Genomic DNA, 24,391 nt, shown 5'->3' on the forward strand with positions numbered 1-24,391 from the left:
TCAACTTTGCCATTTAATATTGGAATACATTCTTAAATGTGGTTTATATTATACATCATTTTAATGCACATTTCTCACTGTATGTTTTTCTGCTGGTGACTTATTACTTGCTGTTTATCTTGTATTTATTTTAGACTATAGAAATGATGTTAGACAAAAAGCAAATTTGAGCGATATTTTTATTCAAGTTCAAAATGTGTCATAAAACAGTGGAGACAACTCACAACATCAACAGTGCATTTGGCCTGGGAACTGCTAATAAACATATAGTGCAGTTGTGGTTTAAGAAGTTTTGCAAAGGAGACAAGAGCCTTGAAGTTTAGAAGTGTAGTGGCCAGACATCAGAAGTTGACAATGACCAATTGAGAGCAATCATCAAAGCTGATCCTCTTACAACTACATGAGAAGTTGCTGAAGAACTCAGTGTCACCCATTCTACAGTTGTTTGGCATTTGAAGCAAATTGAAAAGGTGAAAAACCTTGATAAGTGGGTGACTCTTGAGCTGACTGAAAATAAAAAATATCGTCATTTTGAAGTGTCGTCTTCTCTTACTCTGTGCAACAGTGAACCATTTCTCAATCAGAGTGTGACGTGCAATGAAAAGTGGACTTTATATGACACGTGGTGATGACCAGCTCAGTGGCCGGACAAAGAAGAAGCTCCAAATCACTTCCCAAAGCCAAACTTGCACCAAAAACGTCATGGTCACTGTTTGGTGGTCTGCTGCCAGTCTGATCCACTACAGCTTTCTGAATCTGCAAAACAATTACATCTGAGAAGTATGCTATAAGATGCACTGAAAACTGCAATGCCTGCAGCCAGCACTGGTCAACGTAAAGGGCCCAATTCTTCTCCACCACAACACCCAACCACACATTGCACAACCAAGGCTTCAAAAGTTGAATGAATTGGACTATGAAATTTTGCCTCATCCTCCATATTCATCTGACCTCTTGCCACCCAACTACTGCTTCTTCAAGCATCTCAACAACTTTTTGCAGGGAAAACACTTCCACAGCCAGCAGGAGGCAGAAAATGCTTTCCAAGAGTTTGTCAAATCCCAAAGCACAGATTTTATGCTACAAGAACAAACAAACTTATTTCTTGTTGGCAAAAATGTATTGATTGTGATGGTTCCTATTTTGATTAATAAAGATGTGTTTGAGCCTAGTTATAATGATTTAAGATTCCTGGTCCAAAACAGCAATTATGTTTGCACCAACCTAATAAATAAGTACAGCTACTGTGGAAAACAGTATGGAGGTTCCTCAAAAAATGAGCATATGATCCAGCAATCCCACATCTGGGTATATATCTGAAGGAGATTAGATATTGGCATTCCCAAGATTATTGAAGTATTATTCACAATAACCAAGATATGGAAGCAATCTAAATGTACATCAACAGGTAAATGGATAAAGAAAATGTAGTGTGTGTGTGTGTGTGTGTAAAACCGTGGAATATTATTCAGCTATGAGAAAAAGGAAATCCTACCATATACACCAATGTCCATGAATCTTAAGAGCATTTTACTAAGTTGAAAAAAGTCAGACAGATAAATACAAATACTGTATGACCTTTCTTATATATGGAAGTTAAAAACACCAAACTCATAGAAACAGAGTAAAATGATGGTTGCCAGGAGCTGAGGTGGAAATAATGGGGAAGTATTGGTCAAAGGGTACTAACTTTCAATTTTAAGATGAATAAGTTCCTGAGATGTAATGTACAATGTGATGACTATAGTTAAAAATAGCACATTGTATACTTGAAAGTTGCTATGATAGTAGAGCTTAATGTTCTCACTATAACAACAAAAAAATTGCAACTATTTGAGGTGAAGGATGTATTAACTAACCTTATTATAGTATACATTCACAATATATCTGCATATCAAATCATCACATTGTACACCTTAAACTTACACAATGGTATATGTTAATTATATCTCAATAAAGCTGGGGGGGGGTTTTAAATTAAAAAAAATTTAAAGGCAAAGTACTTAAGTAGACATTTTTCCAAAGAAAATATACAAGTGATCTATAAGCACATGAAAAGAGGCTCAACAACACTAATCATTAGGGAAATACCAATCAAAATCTCAATGATGAGTCACTACACACTCATTTGTATAACTATTATAAAATAAATAAATAAAACCAAAAAGCAGCAAGTATTGAGAAAGTAGAGGAATAGGAACTCTTATGGTCTGTTGGTAGGAACCTGAAATGGTGCAGCCACTGTGGAAAACAGTATGACAAGTTCCTCATAAAAATTAAACATAGAATTAATCGATCAATTGTATTTCTGTATATACTTCTGCATATACTACCCAAAGGAAGGGAAAACAGGAACTCAAATAGATGTTTGTTCACTAATGTTCAAAGCAGCATTAGTCACAATAGCCAAGATGTAGAAAAAGCTCAAATGTTCATTGACAGGTGAATAGATAAACTTTTGTGTGTGTGTGTGTATACATAATATATATAGGAATATCATTCATCTTTTTATTTAAAGGATGGAAATCCTAACACATGCCACAACATAGAACCTTAAAGATATTATGCTAAATGAAGTAAGCAGAATAAAAATGGATAAATATGTATGATTCCACCTGTATGAGGTAGTTAGTGGAATCAGACAAAATATAGAATATAGAGACAAAATATAGAATGGTGCTTGCTATCAAAGAATCAAACAGTGGTTACCAGAAGAGCATAATGAGGAGTTATTATTCAGTGGATGCAAAGTTTCTGTTTGGGATGATGAAAAACTCCTGGAGATGGATGTGGTGATGGTTGCAGAACAATGTGAATGCATTTAATGCCACTGAACTATATGTTTAAAATGGTAAACTTAATGTTATATATATGTTTCACTACAGTAAAAGTCAATTAAAATTTTAATGTATTTTTGAAACATATAATTCACATTTTGGGAGCTATCAGACAGGACTCATAAACTGTTAATTCACTCCAAAAATAGGTTTAGAAGATGAATTTCACTAGGAAACTAGAATCTATTAGAAAAAAAGATCAAATAGAATTTCAAAACTAGAAAATACAATAAGTGAAATTAGAAATGTAATAGATGAGATTAATACCATAAGAGACAGTAGAAGGAGGATTAATGAACCAAAAAGTAAATCAGTATAAAATAGTCACATTAAAGCGGATAGAAAAAGGATGGAAAATCAAAAGAGTATTAAGAAACAGTGAAAAGCTCTGGAGTTCAAGAACAAGGAAAAGAATGGAACAGGAACTATTTGAAGAGATAGAAGTTTTTCAAATATTACTAAAGATATCAAGTTAAACATCCAAAAGGGCTAAAAATCTGTGAACAAGATAAATACAAACCTAAATTTAATAATCAAACTTCTGGAAACCAAGACAGAGAAAATCTTACAAGAGCTAGAGTTAAGAAAACATACATTGCTTTCAAAGGAACAATGATCAAGTGTACAGCTGACTGTTCAACAAAACCAACAAACTCCACAGAACAACCGAAGGTCACTTATAAATTACTGAGAGTAAATAACTGCCATACTATAATTCTATACCCAGTGAAAATATCCTTCATAAATAAAGGTGATGCTAACACATGTTCAGTTCAGTACAGTTCAGTTTAATCGCTCAGTCGTGTCCAACTCTTTGCAACCCCGTGGACTGCAGCACACCAGGCTTCCCTGTCCATCACCAACTCCCGGAGCTTACTCAAACTGATGTCCATTGAGTTGGTGATGCCATCCAACCATCTCATCCTCTCTGGTCCCCTTCTCCTCCTGCCTTCAATCATTCCTAGCATCAGGGTCTTTTCCAATAAGTCAGTTCTTCACATAAGGTGGTCAAAGTATTGGAGCCTCAGTATCAGCATCAGTCTTTCCAATGAATATTCAGAAATGATTTCCTTTAAGATGGACTGGTTGGATCTCCTTGCTGTCTAAGGGACTCTCAAGAGTCTTCTCCAACACCACAATTCAACAGCATCAATTCTTCGGCGCTCAGCTTTCATTATAGTTCAACTCTCCCATCCATACACGACTACTGGAGAAACCATAGCTTTGACTAGATGGACCTTTGTTCGTAAAGTAATGTCTGCTTTTTAATATGCTGTCTAGGTTGGTCATAGCTTTTCTTCCAAGGAGCAAGTGTCTTTTAATTTCATGGCTGCAGTCACCATGTGCAGTGATTTTGGAGCCCAGGAAAATAAAGTCTGCCACTGTTTCCCCATCTATTTGCCGTGAAGTGATGGGACCAGATGCCATGATCTTGGTTTTCTGAATGTTGAGTTTTAAGCCAACTTTTTCACTCTCCTCTTTCACCTTCATCAACAGGCTCTTTAGTTCTTCTTCTATTTCTGCCATCAGTGTGGCATCATCTGCATATCTGAGGTTATTGATATTTCTCCTGGCAATCTTGATTCTAGCTTGTGTTTCATCCAGTCCAGCATTTCTCATGATGTACTCTGCATGTAAGTTAAATAAGCAGGGTGACAATATACAGCCTTGACATACCCCTTTCCCTATTTGGAACCAATCTGTTGTTCCATGTCCAGTTCTAACAGTTGCTTCTTGACCTGCATACAGATTTCTCAGGAGGCGGGTCAGGTGGTCTTGTATTCTCATCTCTTGAAGAATTTTCCACAGTTTGTTGTGATCCACAGAGTCAAAGGCTTTAGTGTAGTCAATGAAGCAGAAGTAGATATTTTTCTGGAATTATCCTGCTTTTTCGATGATCCAAAGGATGTTGGCAATTTGATCTCTGGTTCCTCTGCCTTTTCTAAATCCATCTTGAACGTCTGGAAGTTCATGGTTCATGAACTGTTGAAGCCTGGCTTGGAGAATTTTGAGCATTACTTTGCTAGTGTGTGAGATGAGTGCAATTGTGTTTTGAATATTCTTTGGCATTGCCTTTCTTTGGCATTGGAATGAAAACTGACCTTTTCCAGTCCTGTGGCCACTGCTGAGTTTTCCAAATTTGCTGGCATATTGAGTGCAGCACTTTCACAGCATCATCTTTTAGGATTTGAAATAGCTCAGATGCAATTCCATCACCTCCACTAGCTTTGTTTGTAGTGATGCTTCTTAAGGCCCACTTGACTTTGCATTCCAGGATGTCTGGCTCTAGGTGAGTGATCACACCATCATGGTTATCTGGGTCATGAAGATTTTTTTTTTTTTTTATAGTTCTTCCGTGTATTCTTGCCACCTCTTCTTAATATCTTCTGCTTCTGTTAGGTCCATCCCATTTCTGTGCTTTATTGTGCCCATCTTTGCATGAAATGTTCCCTTGGTATCTCTAATTTTCTTGAAGAGACCTATAGTCTTTTCCATTCTATTGTTTTCCTCTATTTCTTTGCATTGATCCCTGAGGAAGGCTTTCTTTTTTTTTTTTTTTAATTTTAATTTTTAATTTTTCTTTTAAATTTTAATTGGAGGCTAATTATTTTACAATATTGTAGTGGTTTTTGCCATACATTCACATGAACCAGCCATGGGTGTACATGTGTTCCCCATCCTGAACCCCCCTCTCACCTCCCTCCCCATCCCATCCCTCAGGGTCATCCCAGTGCACCAGCCCTGAGAACTCTGCCTCATGCATCGAACCTGGATTGGCGATCTATTTCACATATGATAATACACATGTTTCAATGCTATTCTCACAAATCATCCCACCCTTGCCTTCTCCTACAGAGTCCAATGGTGTTCTTTTCAAAAAGTGTCTCTAGAATTTTCTCTCTCAGCTTTTCCAACTCTTGGTAAGATTTTAAGTATAACAGAGAGATCATCTTAACTGGTTAGAAAGTAGCTAGCATTAATAAACAGCTCTGATCAATTCCTAATTTCAATGATGAAATAGCATTTTGTTATGTTCAAAATAAGAATAACAGGCAAAAGGAGATGTTAGTAGCACTACTGACAATGAAAGAAAGAAAATAATCTGACTCCTGTACACGTTTCCAGCTATATCCTTCTGCTCTGGCTTATTTCCACATCATGCTCCAAATATCAAAATATTCAGGACACCAAAAGATAATCCTGAATATTTAAGGCTTTCTCTAATCTCTGTAGGTTTAATTGGTCAGGACTTTCTGCCTAATGGAATTTTAACACCCCTCCTTTTCTCTGGCTAACTTCTATTAATATTTCTTTTTTTTTTTTTTTTATAAATTTATTTATTTTAGTTGGGGGCTAATTACTTTACAATATTGTAATAGTTTTTGCCATACATTGACATGAATCAGCCATGGGTTTACATGTGTTCCCCTTCCTGGACCCCCCACCCACCTCCCTCCCCATCCCATCCTTCTGGATCATCCCATTGCCCCGGCCCTGAGCCCTTGTCACATGCATCGAACATGCAATGGTGTTCTGTTTCACATATGATAATATACATGTTTCAATGCTATTCTCCCAGAACGTCCCACCCTCACCTTCTCCCTCAGAGTCCATAAAATTGTTCCATGCATCTGTGTCTCTTATTCTGTCTCGCATATAGGGTTATCGTTACCATCTTTCAAATTCCATATATATGCATTAGTATACTGTATTGTTGTTTTTCTTTCTGGCTTACTTCACTCTGTATAATGGGCTCCAGTTTCATCCATCTCAGTAGAACCGATTCAAATGTATTTTTTTTAATGGCTGAGTAATATTCCGTTGTGTATATGTACCACAGCTTCCTTATCCATTCGTCTGCTGATGGACATCTAGGTTGCTTCCATGTCCTGGCTATTGTAAACAGTGCTGCGATGAACATTGGGGTACACGCGTCTCTTTCAATTCTGGTTTCCTCGGTGTATATGCCCAGCAGTGGGATTGCTGGGTCATATGGCAGTTCTATTCCCAGTTTTTTAAGGAATCTCCACACTGTTCTCCATAGTGGCTGTACTAGTTTGCATTCCCACCAACAGTGTAAGAGGGTTCCCTTTTCTCCACACCCTCTCCAGCATTTATTGCTTGTAGACTTTTGGATAGCAGCCATTCTGACTGGTGTGAAATGATACCTCATTGTGGTTTTGATTTGCATTTCTCTAATAATGAGTGATGTTGAGCATCTTTTCATGTGTTTGTTAGCCATCTGTATGTCTTCTTTGGAGAAATGTCTGTTTAGTTCTTTGGCCCATTTTTTGATTGGGTCGTTTATTTTTCGGGAATTCAGCTGCAGAAGTTGCTTGTATATTTTTGAGATTAATTGTTTGTCTGTTGCTTCATTTGCTATTATTTTCTCCCATTCTGAAGGCTGTCTTTTCACCTTGTTTATAGTTTCCTTTGTTGTGCAAAAGCAAACATTATCCTCAATGGTGAAAAATTGAAAGCATTTCCCCTAAAGTCAGGAACAAGGCAAGGATGCCCACTTTCACCACTACTATTCAACATAGTTTTGGAAGTTTTGGCCACAGCAATCAGAGCTGAAAAAGAAATAAAAGGAATACAGATAGGAAAAGAAGAAGTAAAACTCTCACTGTTTGCAGATGACATGATCCTCTACATAGAAAACACTAAAGACTCTACTAGAAAATTACTAGAGTTGATCAATGAATATAGTAAAGTTGCAGGATATAAAATTAACACACAGAAATCCCTTGCATTCCTATACTCCAATAATGAGAAAACAGAAAGAGAAATTAAGGAAACAATACCATTCACCATTGCAACAAAAAGAATAAAATATTTAGGAATATATCTACCTAAAGAAACAAAAGGCTTATATATAGAAAACTATAAAACACTGAGGAAGGCTTTCTTATCTCTCCTTGCTATTCTTTGGAAGTCTGCATTCAGCTGGGTATATCTTTCCTTTTCTCCTTTGCCTTTCGCTTCTCTTCTTTTCTCAGCTAGCTATTTGTAAGGCCTCCTCAGACTACCATTTTGCCTTTTTGCATTTCTTTTTCTTGGAGATGGTCTTGATCACTGCCTCCTGTACAATGTCACGAACCTCCATCCACAGTTATTCAGGCACTCTGTCTATCAGATCTAATCCCTTGAATCTATTTGTCACTTCCACTGTATAATTGCAAGGGATTTGATTTAGGTCATACCTAAATGGTCTAGTGGTTTTCCCTACTTTCTTCAATTTAAGTCTGAATTTGGCAGTAAAGGCATGTTCAGATAAGTAAAAACTGAGAATGTGTTACTAGCAGACTCACACTAAAAGAAACATTAAAGGGAACTCTGGCAGAAGAACAGTGATCACAGACAGAAGAAAGAGAAACGGAAAGTGTAAATATAAAAGACTATTGACTGTTTAAAACAACACTAACAACAATACTTCATGGATAAAATAAAAGTAGAAATGAAGTAAATGACAGAAATAGTAATAAATAAATAAATGGCAGGATGTGAATGAAGTCTGTTGTAAGATTCTTGCATTGGGCTTCCCTGATAGCTCAGTTGGTAAATAATCCACCTGCAATGCAGGAGACCCCAGTTCGATTCCTGGGTTGGGAAGATCCCCTGGAGAAGGGATAGGCTACCCACTCCTGTATTCTTGGGCTTCCCTTGTAGCTCAGCTGGTAAAGAAACCACCTGCAATATGGGAGACCTGGATTCAATCCCTGGGTTGGGAAGATCCCCTGGAGAAGAGAAAAGCTACCCACTCCAGTATTCTGGTCTGGAGAATTTCATGGACTGTATAGTCCATGTGGTCGCAAAGAGTCTGACATGACTGAGCAACTTTTAAAAAAATGGACTGTTTGAAACAACACTAATAATAATACTTTATGGATAAAATAAAAGTAGAGATTAAATAAATGACAGAAATTGTAATAAATAAAAGGCAGGATGTGAATGAAGTCTGTTATAAGATTCTTGCATTGTTCAAGAAGTGGTAAAAGCACTAATTTAACATAGACTCTAATCAGTCAAGGATGTATGCTTCACTCTCTAGGGCAATTTTTCTCAAGCAAGAGTTCATGACATAATTAAGCCCTACAGAAAAAATTTTTTTCCATTCTCCCAAGGGTGGTGGACACTAGTTCCATTTTATTTTTTTATTTATTTTTTTTCCAAAACAAAAAAACTTTAATATGAAACACAGAAAAAGCACTACCCAAATAAAAAATTACTAAAAGAAATAAGATTATTCCCTCCTACCCCTTTTGCCACTTGGTGACCCAAGTTTGGTTGAATTCAATTTGTGGTTATCTCAGGATACAACTCAAAGTCTAAATTATAAATTGAAACCCTCCACAGATTATCCAAACACATCAGTTCTCTTGAGAGTGCAATGTTCCAGGGAGTCTAATCCAGCCACAACCTACTACAGAGAAATCCTTATGGATGGGGCACAGGACAGCTTAATTAAGGTCACTTAAATCTTCATCTTTTATAGCAGATCAGAACCCAGATGGCTGACTTTCTGCAAGCTTTCTGATAGGAATCCAGTAGAGCTGATTTCGAGTTTCACATCGACACTTAATATCTGCAGTCTTTTTATCCAGAAGTTGTGATCCACATGAAATCCACAACGAGTGCAGCAAATCTGAGGTAGTTAACACTCACAAAGTCTCAGTATTTCCTGCTTTCTACATGCTTGGCAGTGGACTGCAGGGATGGGAACACTGTATCACTGTAGATTTCTGGTGGTTCTTGTGGTGCTTTCTTTGTTGTGGTCAACCTGGCCCCAGGAGGCCTAGACACACCACTAGTCATCGTCGGTTCTGTTTGCAGATTTTTTGATGGTGGCTATCTGACTGATATGTCATGTTACTTCATTGTAGTTTTAATTTGCATTTCTCTAACAATGACTGATGTTTAGCATCTTTTCTTATATTTATTAGCCATCTGTGTGTTTTCTTTGGAGAAATGTCTGTTTAGGTGTTCTGCCCATTTTCTGATTGGGTTGCTTGTTTTTCTGATATTGAGCTGCGTGAACTGCTTGTATATTTTGGAGATGAATAATCCTTTGTCAGTTGCTTAATTGGCAGTTATTTTCTTCCATTCTGAGGGTTGTCTTTTCATCTTGTTATAGTTTGCTTTTGCAGGGTGAAAGCTTTTAAGCTTAATTAGGTCCCATTTGTCTATTTTTGTTTTTACTTCCATTAAAACAAAGGACCGACCCAGGAAGTAGGTCAAAGAGGATCTTACTGTGATTTATGTCCAAGAATGTTCTACCAATGTTTTTTTTTTCCTCTAAGAGTTTTATAGTTTCTGGTCTTATATTTAGGTCTTTAATCCATTTTGAACTTATCTTTATACATGATGTTAAGAAGTGTTCTAATTTCATTCTTTTACATGTAGCTGTCCAGATTTCCCAGCACCACTTATTGAAGAGGCTGTCTTTTCTCCATTGTATATTCTTTTCTCCTTTGTCAAAGATAAGGTGCCCAAAGGTGTGTGGGTTTATCTCTGTGCTTTCTATCTTGTTCCATTGATCTATATTTCTATTTTTGTGCCAGTACTGTGCTGTCTTGATTACTATAGCTTTGCAGTATAGTCTTACGTCAGGAAGGTTGATTCTTCCAGCTACATTCTTCTTTCTCAACATTACTTTAGCTATTTGGCATCTTTTGGGTTTCAATACAAATTATAAAATTTTTTGTTCTAGTTCTGTGAAAAATGTCTTTGATAATTTTATGGAAATTGCATTGAATCTGTAGATTGGGTAGTATAGTCATTTTCTTTTTTTTTTAATAAATTTATTTATTTTAGTTGGGGGCTAATTACTTTACAATATTGTAGTGGTTTTTGCCATACATTGACATGAATCAGCCATGGGTTTACATGTGTTCCCCATCCTGAACCCCTCTCCCACCTCCATTTTAAATACAAGGAAGATAAGTTAATATATTCAGTGAATATTTAGAGAATTAAATCTCTGGTGGAATCTAGTTGAGAATAGCTTCTCTGTAGTAACTATTAAAAGAATAGTAAAAGAATGTCTAACAAGTTGATGTAGGGGAAATGATACAATAAAATTCTTGTTTAATCTAAAGCAAGGCAAAAAAAGAGAAATAAGGAATAAATGAGGCAAATGGAAATCAAGAAGTAATATGTAAGATTTAAATCCAAATATCCAGTAAATATATTAAATATAAATGGGCTAAGTATTTCAATTAAAAGACAGAGATTGTCAAGTTGCATAATAAAGCAAAATCCAGCAACATACTACAGAAAGGAGTTTCACCTGAAAAGGACACAGGTTGAAAACAAAAGTATAGAAAACAATATACCATGCAATAATAAACAAACTGAAGCTGGTGAAACTGTACTAATATCAGACAAAGTATACTAAAGGTAAAAAAATATTAATAGAAATAATGAATAGCATTTTTTGATGGTAAGGTATCAATTCAACAGGCAGCTATTAAAAAAACTGAACATACACATTCCCTGGGCCTATCACTTCCACTGCTGGGTGTATACTCAACAGAAATGTATACATATATGCTCTGAAAGACATGGACAATGTGCAGCAAAGAGTTAACCTGACAGGTCAGAAATGCTATCCTTAGAAAGGCCTGCTTGCAAAGTTGGCTCTTGGCTGGCATCTGAAGACTCGGATTTAGGAAGGGTTTCCACCATCCCCTAACTGATAAGGATTATTTTCTCTAAGTTGAGCAAACAACATGGCTTATGCTGAACACCTGATTTCCTTCTAAGAGTCTAGAGTTTTGGTGCAGGCCAGGTAGAGGGTGCTCATGTGACCAGTACTTTAAAAACCATTGGGTACTGAGTCTCTACTGCTGATAGGCAGCACTTCACACATGTTGTCACAACACATGTGTGATGCTGGAAGAATTAAGCATGTGGTGTGTGACTACTGGGACAGGATCTTGAAAGCTTGTTCCTGGTTTCCTTTAGACTTTGCCCCATGCACATTTTTTCCCTTTACTGATTTTGCCTTGTGTCTTTATAATAAATATTAGCCCCAAGTATGACTATTTGCTGAGTCCCACGAGTCCTCTGCCTATGAGTCACATCATCACCAAATCTGGGATGATTTTCAGGACTCCCAACATATTGGTGACAGTGATGGGATTGTCTAGCATGACCTTAATTCACTTAAATATGGCAAAAACATTGTTTGAGAAAAGGATGGTAGAGGATGACAAAACTGTGGTACGGGGTATCTATGGAATTATCTGTGGTATAAAAAAGTAGTTGAGCTGCTATCTGTTGGAGGAGGTAAAAGTTACCCTATGGAATTTTAAAATGTTAGATCCAACTCCAAGAGAGTTGGCTGGAAGCATCCTCTGGCTACTTTTGGACACAATGGCTAAAGTGAGAGGGAAAAGTGCAACCTGGGTGCCTTTTATTTTTATTTTCTCCTCCAGGCTGGAGGAACAGGGTCCAAACATTCCCAAAGGTGAACTCAGAATGGGCCAAAGTCTTGAAAAGTTTGTTTTCTTTTTGTTCATGTGTGTGTGGTTGGGGGGTGGGTGGTGAGATTAAGTCACTTCCCAGTTGTTGTTGTTCCGTCCCTCAGACATCTCCAACTCTTCGTGACCCCATAGACTGCAGCACGCCAGGCTTCCCTGTCCTTCACCATCTCCCAGAGCTTGCTCAAACTCATGTCCCTTGAGTTAGTGATGCCACCCAACCATCTCATCCTCTGTTGTCCCCTTCTCCTGCCTTCAATCTTTCCCAGCATCAGGGTCTTTTCTAATGAGTCGGCTCTTCGCATCAGGAGGCCTAAGTATTGGAACTTCAGCTTCAGCATCAGTCCTTCCAATGAATATTCAGGACTGATTTCCCTTAGAATTGACTTGTTTGATTTCCTGCAATCTAAGGGATTCTCAAGAATCTTTTCCAAAACCACAGTTCAAAAGCATCAATTCTTTGGTGCTCAGCCTTCTTTATGGTCCAACTCTCCCATCCATACATGACTACTAGAAAAACCATAGCTTTGACTATATGGACCTTTGTAGGCAAAGTAATGTCTCTGCTTTTTAATATGCTGTCTAGGTTTATCATATCTTTTCTTCCAAGGAGCAAGTGTCTTTAAATTTTGTGACTGCAGTCACCATCTGCAGTGATTTTGGAGCCCAACAAAATTAAGTCTGTCACCGTTTCCGTTGTTTCCCCATCTATTGCCCCATCACTTCCTAGAGCTGGAGCAAAATTTTATAAACAAAATATCAAAGGGAGAAAAACACTCTAGCCACTGCTACCGCAGCCTTCTACTCCTACTCCTACATTTCAACAGGGATCTCCCTGCAGCTACAACAGTAAGCCTGTAAATGCTGGATTTTTTGTTCAAGGTTTGAGAAAACTTGGGCAAAGTGGGGAAAGGAGGAACTTTTAAAAGTGGCTTTGTATATTGTGGCTATTGCATCTGGGTGTATGATAGACACTGATGTAAAATGTTATGTTCTTGTAGCCTCATAAAGCTAGAGGGATCATTTCTGTCAGGAAAAGTTGCAAAAAGAAAAAAGAACATCAGTGGGATACAACTATCTTACTTTTTGCTGCCAGTGAGCAGATTGGAATTCAAACTCTTTGATTATTGGAAATAAAACTAGTCTTCATAACTAATAATTTTTGCTATCATTTTTTTACTATTGGAGTTTCAAGAAGAAGGAAGACAACATGAAAAGAGAGGCAGTCTTCAGATGAAAATACACTTTTTGAGTTTAAAAAGTTTTTAGTTGTGAAATCAAATGTGTAACTCTTACTAGGCTGATTCTTTTTTCATCCTCTTGTGCACATTTTTGACTCTGTTAATTTGGAATGTAAGGCACAATAAGAAGAGCCTACTGCTGCTGCTGCTGCTGCTGCTGCTGCTGCTGCTGCTAAGTCGCTTTAGTCATGTCCGACTCTGCACAACCCCATAGACGGCAGCCCACCAGGCTCTGCCGTCCCTGGGATTCTCCAGGCAAGAACACTGGAGTGGGTTGCCATTTCCTTCTCCAATGCATGAAAATGAAAATTGAAAGTGAAGCCGCTCAGTCGTCTCCGACTCCTAGCGACCCCATGGACTGTAGCCTACCAGGCTCCTCCATCCATGGGATTTTCCAGCCAAGGGTACTGGAGTGGGGTGCCATTGCCTTCTCCCAAGAAGAGCCTGGGAGAGTCTTATTTGTCACTTGGGCTTGGACTTGGACTTAAACCGTGGTTGACCAGCCCTGTACCATCTCAGCTTTGCTGCTGCCTAAGAAAAGTTCTGTTGGCATCCTAAATTTACCGATTCTAATTCCGTGGATCTGACTCAGTTGAAACCTAATAAGGTCTGCTATAGACTATTCCCACATCAGCACCAAATGTGCTGAACTGAAAGCAGGCACAGTCTAAATGAACTCTAAATGAACTATGTGAGGTTTAAATGAATTCAGACTTGGATTGTTGCAGATTTGGATCATCCTTCTTACGATCCTAAATTGTAAAACTACCCCTGATGCTGGCTGGACCATTTGAGTCAGTTGAGTTGCAGATGGCCAAGGGAAAAGTCTTATTTTCTGATGGGACTATCTGAAATTGATCCTCTGATTGGCTCTATATTTCTAATACAAAAGCTGGTTACATTCCTAACGTGATTTCTGTGAAAGCTGCATATTGGGGGAGGGCATATGATAGGGAATATGACATCCTCCACCATTCCTCTCAGATGAAACTCTTGATCCTTCCTGAGCCTGTGTCCCTGCTGTTGATGATCATGTTTGACTTTCTAGATTAGTTACAGCTTAAAATAGACTGTTAGCCTGACTCTACTTCCTTCTCCTTCCCCCTGATACATAAACATATATAAGGCAGTATGCTTATTAAATGTAGCTGTCCACATAAAAAGAATGATCTTTTCTAGGCTGCTCACTGGATAATTGATCAGGGTGAAAGAAATGGGAAGTATGAAAACCCAATTTTAAAACATTTGAAAATTCAGAATTTCATCTTAACCAATTCCTGGACATGATATATCTTTCTGATTAAGTTATTTTAACATGTTTGCCTATGAAAATGCTTTTAAACTTCTTACATACAAATCTTCTAGACAAAAGGTCTGGATAAGAGGAGAGGATGATTGTACAACTATAACTGCTAAATGGGACACACAGATTTTGTAACAGTGGAGAAAAAACACCTGAGGAGGCATGAGTGAAGGGTGAGGCCATTAATGATCTTTGATTTTTAGAACTGGAAATTCTGAAATTCCTGGAAGCTTTCCTCTTCTCCATAATAAAAGCATGTGTTGTCTTCCCTGCTGCTGAGAGTGCTTTGAGTTCAAATTGACTGCTAATCCCAGAGTCAGATCTGACAGAGCTAACTATGAGACAGCAGGGGATGGCTCCAGCTCCTCTGCCTTCCACTCAGCACCTCCACATGTCATCCACACTTGCAAGGCAGATGAACTGGTGCCCTGAAAAAACAAAATTGTTTGGATCCAGCTACCTTCAGAAAACAGTCCCATTGAAACCAAATTCTGAACTGAATTTTATGGACTGGATTGGAAACACTAAGGCAGGAAGCTTCACAGTAGGAGATCAGCCACATTAGGCTGCCTAATTAATGTATGTCCTGCTTGGGATACCCTAATTATTATAAACTATTTTTGTCCAGTGATACTGCATATGCCCTCTGGCATTGTACTTGTCAGTGAGCCTTGACTATCCTGGCACTGCCTCAGCACTGGAAGGCATTCAGGTCAGCTTCAGTTTACTGACCAGGCTTGTGTTGTGCCTGAATTGATGCTTCAAGCTGGTTTAAAAAAATTTTTTTTAATGGAAACTTAAGGAGGAAACCAACTGGCTTTTGAAGGTACTTGTTTATGTTGATAGATTTGTTTTATCTGCTCAATATAAGACCCCTGAAGATATAACTGAGGACAATATGGCAGGTTGGTCTCAGTCTGCTGTGTCAAGTCCTTATGAAAAAGACATCTTGGCCAAGAGACCAGAAGGTGGAGTTTGGAGTTTTGGTACATGCTAGGCAGAGGGTGCCTGTGCTACCAGCCCCTAATAAAAACAAACACTGGACACTGAATCTCTAATGAGCTTCCTTAGTAGACATTTCATACATTTTGTCAAAATATGATGCTGGAGAAATTAAATGTGTTGTGCAACTCCACTAGGAAGAGGACTCTTACAAGCTTGTGCCTGGTTTCCTCTGGACTTTGGTCATGCATGTTTTTTCTTTGCTGATTTTGCTTTGTATCCTTTTGCTGTAATAAACCTTACCATTAGTATAGATCTATGCTGAGTCCTTTGCCAACAAAAGTCCATCTAGTCAAAGCTATGGTTTTTCCAGTAGTCATGTATGGATGTGAGAGTTGGACTATAAAGAAAGCTGAGTGCTAAAGAATTGATGCTTTTGAACTGTTATGTTGGAGAAGACTCTTAAGAGTTCCTTGGACTGCAGGGAGATCAAACCAGTTGATCCTAAAGTAAATCAATCCTGAATATTCATTGGAAGGACTGATGCTGAAGCTGAAACCCCAATAATTTGGCCACCTGATGCGAAGAACTGACTCATTAGAAAAGACCCTGATGCTGGGAAAGATTGAAGGCAGGTGGAGAAGGGGACAACAGAGGATGAGATGGTTGGATGGCGTCACCAACTCGATGAACATGAGTTTGAGCAAGCTCCAGGAGTTGGTGATGGACAGGGAAGCCTGGTGTGCTGCAGTCCATGGGGTTGCAAAGAGTCGGCCACGGCTGAGGGACTGAACTGAACTGATGCTGTGTCCTGTGAATCACCAAACCTAGAAGTGATCTTTGGGAATTCCCACACAACAAGAATGTTCATAGGAACTTTAAATGATAACAAAAAACTGGAAGAAAAATTCAAATGTCTGTCAACAAGTGAATGAATAAATAATGATGTATTCATACATTGAATGTATATAGCAATGAAAAAGAATGAACTAATTCTAAGTACAAAAATATGGATGAATCTTATAGACACAATGTTGAGTAAAAGAAACCAGATGCAAAAACTAGATAATGTATGATGCTATTAGTATAAAGCTCAAAAATGGACAAATCATACTTACTTGTATTTGAAGTTTTAATGGTGGTTAACTTTGAGGCCCATAGGATATTAATACCTATGAAGGGGCACAAAAGAGGCTAATGCAGGACTAGTAATGTTTCATATCCTGATTTGGGTTGTGTGTTTCTATGTAAAAATTCATCAAATTTTATATTTAAGGTTCATGTGTTTAACTTCATGTATATTATACTGTAAGCAATTTTGAAAAAAAGAACCTAGCATCCATTGATGGATGAAAAGATAAACAAAATGTGTTATATGCATACAATGGAGTATTATTCAGCCTTAAAAAAGGATAAAATTTTGACACTATAAAATGGATGAAACTTCAGACATTATTCTAAGTGGAATAGGCCAATCACAAAAGGATATTGTATGACTTTACATATATGAGGTATCTAGAGTAAGCAAATTCATTGAGACAGAAAGAATGGTGATTGCCAGGGACTGGAAGGAGGGGAGCCTGGGGAGTTATTGTTTAATGGTTATAGTTTCAGTTTGGGAAAATGAAAAATTTCTAAAGATGGGTGGAAGTGATAGTTGTACAACATTGCAAATGTATTTAATGTCACTGAACAGTTAAAATGGTAAATTTTATGTATATTTTACCATAATACAATAAAAAGAAACAAAATGGAAGGAACAGTAGATAAACCTGCTTGTGATATCAATCTCAGGTAAAATGTGTGCTTTATAGAGTGGACCCTGGTATATGGCCAAAGGCATTGATAGCTCTCTGGTTCTGTCCCTAAGAGTGAAGCAACACTAAAAAAGTGGCATATTTGTTAGGTATCATATGTAGGATAAAGAGGAGACAAAATGAAATCCCTAAGAAAAATGGGTTACAGCCCCCCACCCCCCAAAAAGTGGTACTAATTCTGTTAGTACTGTTATGAAAGGATATTTAATATATATTCTGGGTAAAAAGGGTTTGAGAGCAATGTGTATCATGCTGTCCTTTGTTATAAAAGGAAAAAATGTGTGTGAATAAATGAAATGTTTCCTCATTATAAGAGTTATTGATATTATAATTGCCTTTTGAAAGACAAAAAGAAATGCAACTGCATTTAACATAGACATCAATTATCAGATATATTCTAATTTCAGAATGCTAAACTATTAAAAAAACGACATCTTATACTCAAAGAAATAAGGTGGATGTGTGTGTGAATGTGCACAGTGTGTGTACACACATACATATGTGTATATATACACACACAAGATATTGAGACACACAATGTGTATATTTATATTTTTATTAAAATTGTGCCTGACTTTTGTAGCTGATAGTTTAAGTCTTCCCCCTTTTTCTAGTTTTCAAAATAACTCCTCTGTAAAGTAAATTTTACTCTAAGGGTCCACCAAGTTTCCTATCAGATACAAGATTATTAAAATATCTTGATTTATTTGGATAAAATGTGTTGTCCCATTGAATAAAATGTGTCAGTAGTATGCTATTGAAGGAGATCAAGATGCACTCTTATTTCACTTTTTCCAGTTTAGTTTGCCATCTTTAAACTGATGAGGTTTTTGTTCAGCTTTCTTGAAGCGTAGTTTATACTGTTAAGTCTGATAATCAGAATAGCTTTTGTACTTTTCATGAGCTTTAAGGAAATTCAATGTATGAATATTGGTAATATCATTCTATAATTCATAGAAATATTAATTTTTATATGCATTCTTATCTCATGTAGATGATTTGACTTTTTTATAAGAGCATAATTTGTTTTAAGAACACAGATAACTGCCTATTCTTTCTCTTGGAAAGCCCATGGTGCTTAGTATGGCCTGGTACATGACATGGACATTACCTTTGAGACACAGAACTTATTTTGTTCAATAAGGAAGCATAAACTAATGCAAAAAAATGTTTGCTGGTAGGATTTGTGCACTGAAAATATCTTGACCATTTCTCAATTCTATATCAGGATGCAATAGTAGAATGAAACTCAGTGGAAGACCCTACAGACACATGGGTGTCCTTGGAACTTCAAAACTCTATGACATTCGGAAAACTATCTTTACCTTCACTCCACAGGTAGGTGGAATGAGCTCTGATGTGCATTGAGATGAATGGAAATAAAAGAGAAACATTATAGAAATAAAGCATTTACTGGAGTTGGGAGAAGTGTCAGAGTTCCATGGGACCTTGTACGTATTAAGCTGCTTAGTAAATATTTGTTGAGTTGTACTGAATTGATGTTGCAGCAAAGAGCTATGCCAAATGACTGTGGCTACCAAGAGTAGTGCTTGGTATTGCAGAAACAGTGAGTACTCTTTATTAAAGATTAAATATAATACTGTATCCTTTATATATAAAATATAGTCTTTTTTGGTAATATACAGCTACCAAATTAGATCTTCTATTTCTTTTTGAGATGGGCCCTTTATACATGCTTAGAAATTTTTCATATCCTCTTCTAAACAAAAATGTCAGTACTGTTTTAGCCATGAGATACATTGTTTATTAGCATGATGTTTATTACCCATATTACAGTAGCAAGCCTTATTATGTATGTGTATAGGAGTGGAAACTATTTTCTGGAAAGAAAGATTAAGTTTCCCATTTGTTATCTTACATCTGAAATAGTGCACTGAAGTACAGATGAAAGAATAATGGACCAGAGATTCTATCTCTGATTTTGCCATTTGCTAGTCATATAACTTTGCTAATCTACTCAGTGTCTCTTGGCCTTACTTTTTGTCTATTAAAAAGGAGAAAAGCCCTCACTGTGTTGTTAGAATTTAATAAAATCATGTCTTTGAAAACACTTTGTTGACTATAGCACACTAAAAATGTCCAAGACAACTATATGTACTAATAGGCCACCAGATACTTTGGGAAGAATTAGGCATTAAATTTGGAGGTATTGTTGCCTCTGTGATATTTTATACACCTTTGTGAATATATGAGTATTTTAAAATATTATTTGATAGTTTTGAGATTAATTATTCAAAACTATTATTTTTCTTTTTCTTAGTTTATAGACCAGCAACAATTCTACCTGGCTCTAGACAACAAGATGATAGTGGAAATGCTTAGAACAGACCTCTCCTATCTCTGTAGCCGCTGGAGAATGACAGGCCAGCCCACCATCACCTTCCCCATCTCACACAGCATGCTTGGTAAGGTTGTATGAGGCAAGGAATGAATGTATTTTTGGAATAAGTTATGTGATTAGCCCTTCAAAATCATAGTCACTAGAAAGCTGCTTTTTGTCATTTATTCTTTCAGCAGTTTATTAAGCTTCTGTTTTGTGCCAGGCACTTTTCAAAGCACTAGGCATACATGGGGTGAATAAGGTAAATGAGGTTTCTACTCTCATGGAGCTTATGTTTTCGAATAAATATGTAGCAAGAAACCAATTCACAAGAATATTTCAGGTGGTTTGAGAGCTATAATTCAAGATATGTAATAGAATAACTTGTTTGGGGCTACTTTAGATAATTGGTTTCTAGGCCAGTTTACAGAAACTTTATTAATACAACTCATTTTAGAGACAATCTCACTCTAGTGGAGCACCAAGACTTTATAGATTAATTCCCAGACTTCTCTTTCCAAGGCTCGTCTAACTGAAGAAATAAATCTAGCAGAGAAAAGTTAAAAGGCTTTCAGTTTATCTTTTCTTTATTAGCTTGGCTTCCTGACATTGCTTACTTGAAACTGAGTGAGAGGTTTATTGTTCTCTCAGTTCCTGGAGGACTAGAGCCAATACTGAAGCACTGTTTCCTTTCTGTATCTCTGCTTTTGCTTCCAAAAGCCTGTTTGTACTGCCAACGTACATAGAATTCCTTTTCATTAGAGAAGAATCCTTTGTCATAAATCATTCAAAGTCCAGGCAGACTTAGGGATTTTGATCACATCTCTAAAGTGCTTCAAAAGCACTGGAGTTGAGGAAGTAGGGTAGTCTTTCTTCTTTATATAAGACAATTATCAAATACCCATTTAATAACTACTGTGTTCGCAGAGCTGTCTTCAGAAAGTATAAAGTCTAATTGGAGAGGCAAAGCTAATTCACAAAAATAATAGAAAACAGTTCAAGACAGTATATAAAGAATTACTAAACCATTAGATTAGTATTTTATAGTGACAGTGATCAAATTGTTAATGAAAATTTATTTACTAGGTGGGACTTATTCAGGCTTTTGGGGGTGCGTGGTATTCATATGGAAGGAGAAAAGAAGGAAAGGCACTTTAGGTGAGAGAAAAAAATACCATGGGTGAAGCTGAGAGGCAGGGATGCACTTGACTTGTGAGTGGACAGTGAAGAAGCCAAGATGAATAGAGAGGAGCTTGCATGTTGGAGTATGTGAAGCGAAAGTCACTCAGTCGTGTCCGACTCTTTGCAACCCCATGGACTATACAGTCCATGTAATTCTCCAGACCAGAATATTGGAGTGGGTAGCCATACCCTTCTCCAGGGGATCTTCCCAATCCAGTGACTGAGCCCAGGTCTCCCACGTTGCAGGTGGATTCTTTACCAGCTGAGCCACAGGGAAGCCCATGTTGGAGTATAAGTATCAACAAAATTGGGCAAGTAAGGTAGGGTCAGATTATGAAGACCTTAAAGAGATGGGAATACCAGACCACCTGACCTGCCTCCTGAGAAATCTGTATGCAGGTCATGAAGCAACAGTTAGAACCGGACATGGAACAACAGACTGGTTCCAAATTGGGAAAGGAGTACAGCAAGGCTGTATATTGTCATGCTGCTTATTTAACTTATATGCAGAGTACATCATGTGAAATGCCTGCCTGGATGAAGCACAAGCTGGAATCAAGATTGCAGGGAAAAATATCAATAACTTCAGATATGCAGATACACCACCCTGATGGCAGAAAGTGAAGAGGAACTAAAGAGCCTCTTAATGAAAGTGAAAGAGGAGAGTGAAAAAGCCTGCTTAAAACTCAACATTCAAAATGCTAAGATCATGGCATCAGGTCCCCTCATTTCATGACAAATAGATGGGGAAACGATGGAAACAGTGTCAGACTTTATTTTCTTGGGCTCCAAAATCACTGCAGATAGTGGCTGCAGCCATGAAATTGAAAGATGCTTGCTCCTTGGAAGAAAAGCTATGACAAACCTAGACAACATATTAAAAAGCAGAGGCATTTCTTTACCGACAAAGGTCTGTATAGTCAAGCCTTTGGTTTTTCCAGTAGTCATGTATGAATGTGAGAGTTGGATCATAAAGAAAGCTGAGCACTGAAGAATTGATGCTTTTGAACTGTGCTGTTGGAGAAGACTCTTGAGAGTCCCTTAGACAGCAAGGAGATCCAACCAGTCCATCCTAAAGGAAATCAGTCCTGAATATTCATTGGAAGTACTGATGTTGAAGATGAACTCCAATACTTTGGCCACCCGATGTGAAGAACTGACTCATTGGAAAAGACCCTGATGCTGGGAAAGATTGAAGGCAGGAAAAGGGGAAAACAGAGGATGAGATGGTTGGATGGCATCACTGACTCGGTGGACTTGAGTTTAATTAAGCTCCAGAAGTTGGTGATAGACAGGGAAGCCTGGTGTGCTGCAGTTCATGTGGTCGCAAAGAGTCGGACATGACTGAGCAACTGAACTGACTGAAAATAAGCAGGGAAATCTAAAATAAATTGTCTCAGAAGTCTGTAGCTATTAAAAATTTTTGACCAAGGAGCAATATGATGAAAGTGATGTTTAAGGAATATTTATTTAGGGACAGTTTTCATTGTTGTTAGGAGAATCTGATATCAAGGAAACTAATCCAAGTATGAGGTGATGAGAAGATACACTGGGCTGATGATAATAAAAACTGAATGGGAAAGGTGGAGATGAGTCATTTTATTTTTTATAATGCTATTTATTTATTTATGTCTGTGTTGGGTCTTTGTTGCTGTGAGGCCTTTTCTCTAGTTGCAGTGAGCAAGGGCTACTCTCTATTTGGGGTGGGTGGGTTTCTCATTGTGGTGGCTTCTTTTGTTGCAAAGCATGTGCTCTAAGGCACACGGGCTTCAGTAGCTGCAACACATGGGCTCAATACTTGAGGTTTCTGGGCTCTAGAGCATAGGCTTAATAGTTATGGCACACGGGCTTAGTTGTTCTGTGGCATGTGGAAGATTCCCAGACCAGGTATTAAACCTGTGTCTTCTGCATTGGCAGGCAGATTCTTTACAACTGAACCACCAGGGAAGCCCACAAGAGTCATTTTAATCAACACCTTAAAAGTCAGGCGTTGACTGACTAGATACAAAAGTCAGGTGTTGACTGACTAGATGTGAGATATGAATCAAGATAATGCCAACATTTAGAGACTAGCTAAATAATGCTGCATCGATAAAAGCAGAGAAGTTCTAAAGAAATTTGCCAGTTGTAAAGGGACATGTTGAGTTTGTAGTGACAAAGAGATTTCAAAATTGAAATGCCAATAGTTGTGAATGGCATAAACAGCCATAGTTTGGGAAGAAGAATATAACTAAAATCTAAATTTAAATCTCAAACTTTCGACACTTGGTATGTGGTCACACAACAAAAACAGAAGTATCAATAGCAATAATAACTGAAATGTTTATTTAGCCTAAACATTTTATACAAAACTGAAGTGTGGTTGAGGCTGAAAGACAAATAATAAAGTAGGTAAAGTATTTGCCATTCATATGATGGAGAAAAGGGTAATAATCACCGAGCATAAACAGCCCTTGAATGTCAACTGAGGAAAAGAAAAGATTATTTAAAACATGGGAAAAGATCTTCCCAACCCAAGCCTAGAAGAATGACTCCTGCAAAGAAGGGTGGTGAGAAGAAGGGCCGATCCACCATCAAAAGGTGGTGACCAGAGAATACACTATCAGGATTCACTAGCGCATTCATGGAGTGTATTTCAAGAAGCGTGCCCCTCAAGCACTCAAAGAAACCTGGAAATTTGCCATGAAGGAGTTGGGAACTCCAGATGTAGGCATTGACACCAGGTTCAACAAAGCTGTCTCGACCGGAGGAATAAGGAATGTCCAATATCATATCCATGTGCAGTTGTCCAGAAAATGAAGATAAAGATTCACCAAATAACTTATATGCATTGGTTACCTGTGTACCTGTCACCACTTTCAAAAATGTACAAACAGTTTATATGGATGAGAACTAACCATTGATTGTCAAATAATGTTTTCGAGAGGAGAGGTTGAAGATATCAGAAGAGTAAGACATGGAGGTCATCTTCCTCCCCACAAATATGTCAGCAATATATCTACATCTGGAACACCTATAGAACACCTGCTGAAGCCTGGCAGAAGACCTCAGACTTCCAAAAAGGCAAGGTAGACTCCACATAAAGTAACAGGAAAAAGGCAATAGGAAAATAAAAAGACAAAGAAAATTGGACGGGTCCTGTACCTCAGGGAGGGAGCTGTGAAGGAGGAAAAGTTTCACACACTCAGAAACCCCTTCATGGGCAGGGTCAGGGGGAGCTTCAGAATGTCAGAGGAGAGCACA

At 37.7% G+C, this 24,391-nt stretch overlaps 1 protein-coding gene and 1 pseudogene across 18 annotated transcripts in view; both read left to right on the forward strand.

Moving 5' to 3' along the window:
* The window catches only part of PHKA1 (phosphorylase kinase regulatory subunit alpha 1), a 164,507-nt gene that overhangs the window by 82,954 nt on the left and 57,162 nt on the right, over positions 1–24,391 (forward strand). For all 18 annotated transcript variants that reach the window (XM_081566944.1, XM_081566933.1, XM_081566941.1 and 15 more), the window contains exons 15-16: positions 18,854–18,963; positions 19,907–20,051. In XM_081566944.1, the coding sequence (XP_081423070.1) occupies positions 18,854–18,963; positions 19,907–20,051 (255 nt within the window). The remainder of the gene's footprint in view (positions 1–18,853; positions 18,964–19,906; positions 20,052–24,391) is intronic.
* LOC145536837 (large ribosomal subunit protein eL31 pseudogene) lies at positions 23,676–24,044 on the forward strand (annotated as a pseudogene).

This window comes from Giraffa tippelskirchi, chromosome X (genome assembly GCF_054371585.1).
Source record: "Giraffa tippelskirchi isolate mGirTip1 chromosome X, T2T-mGirTip1v1.2.pri, whole genome shotgun sequence".
NCBI classification, from domain to species: Eukaryota; Metazoa; Chordata; class Mammalia; order Artiodactyla; family Giraffidae; genus Giraffa; species Giraffa tippelskirchi.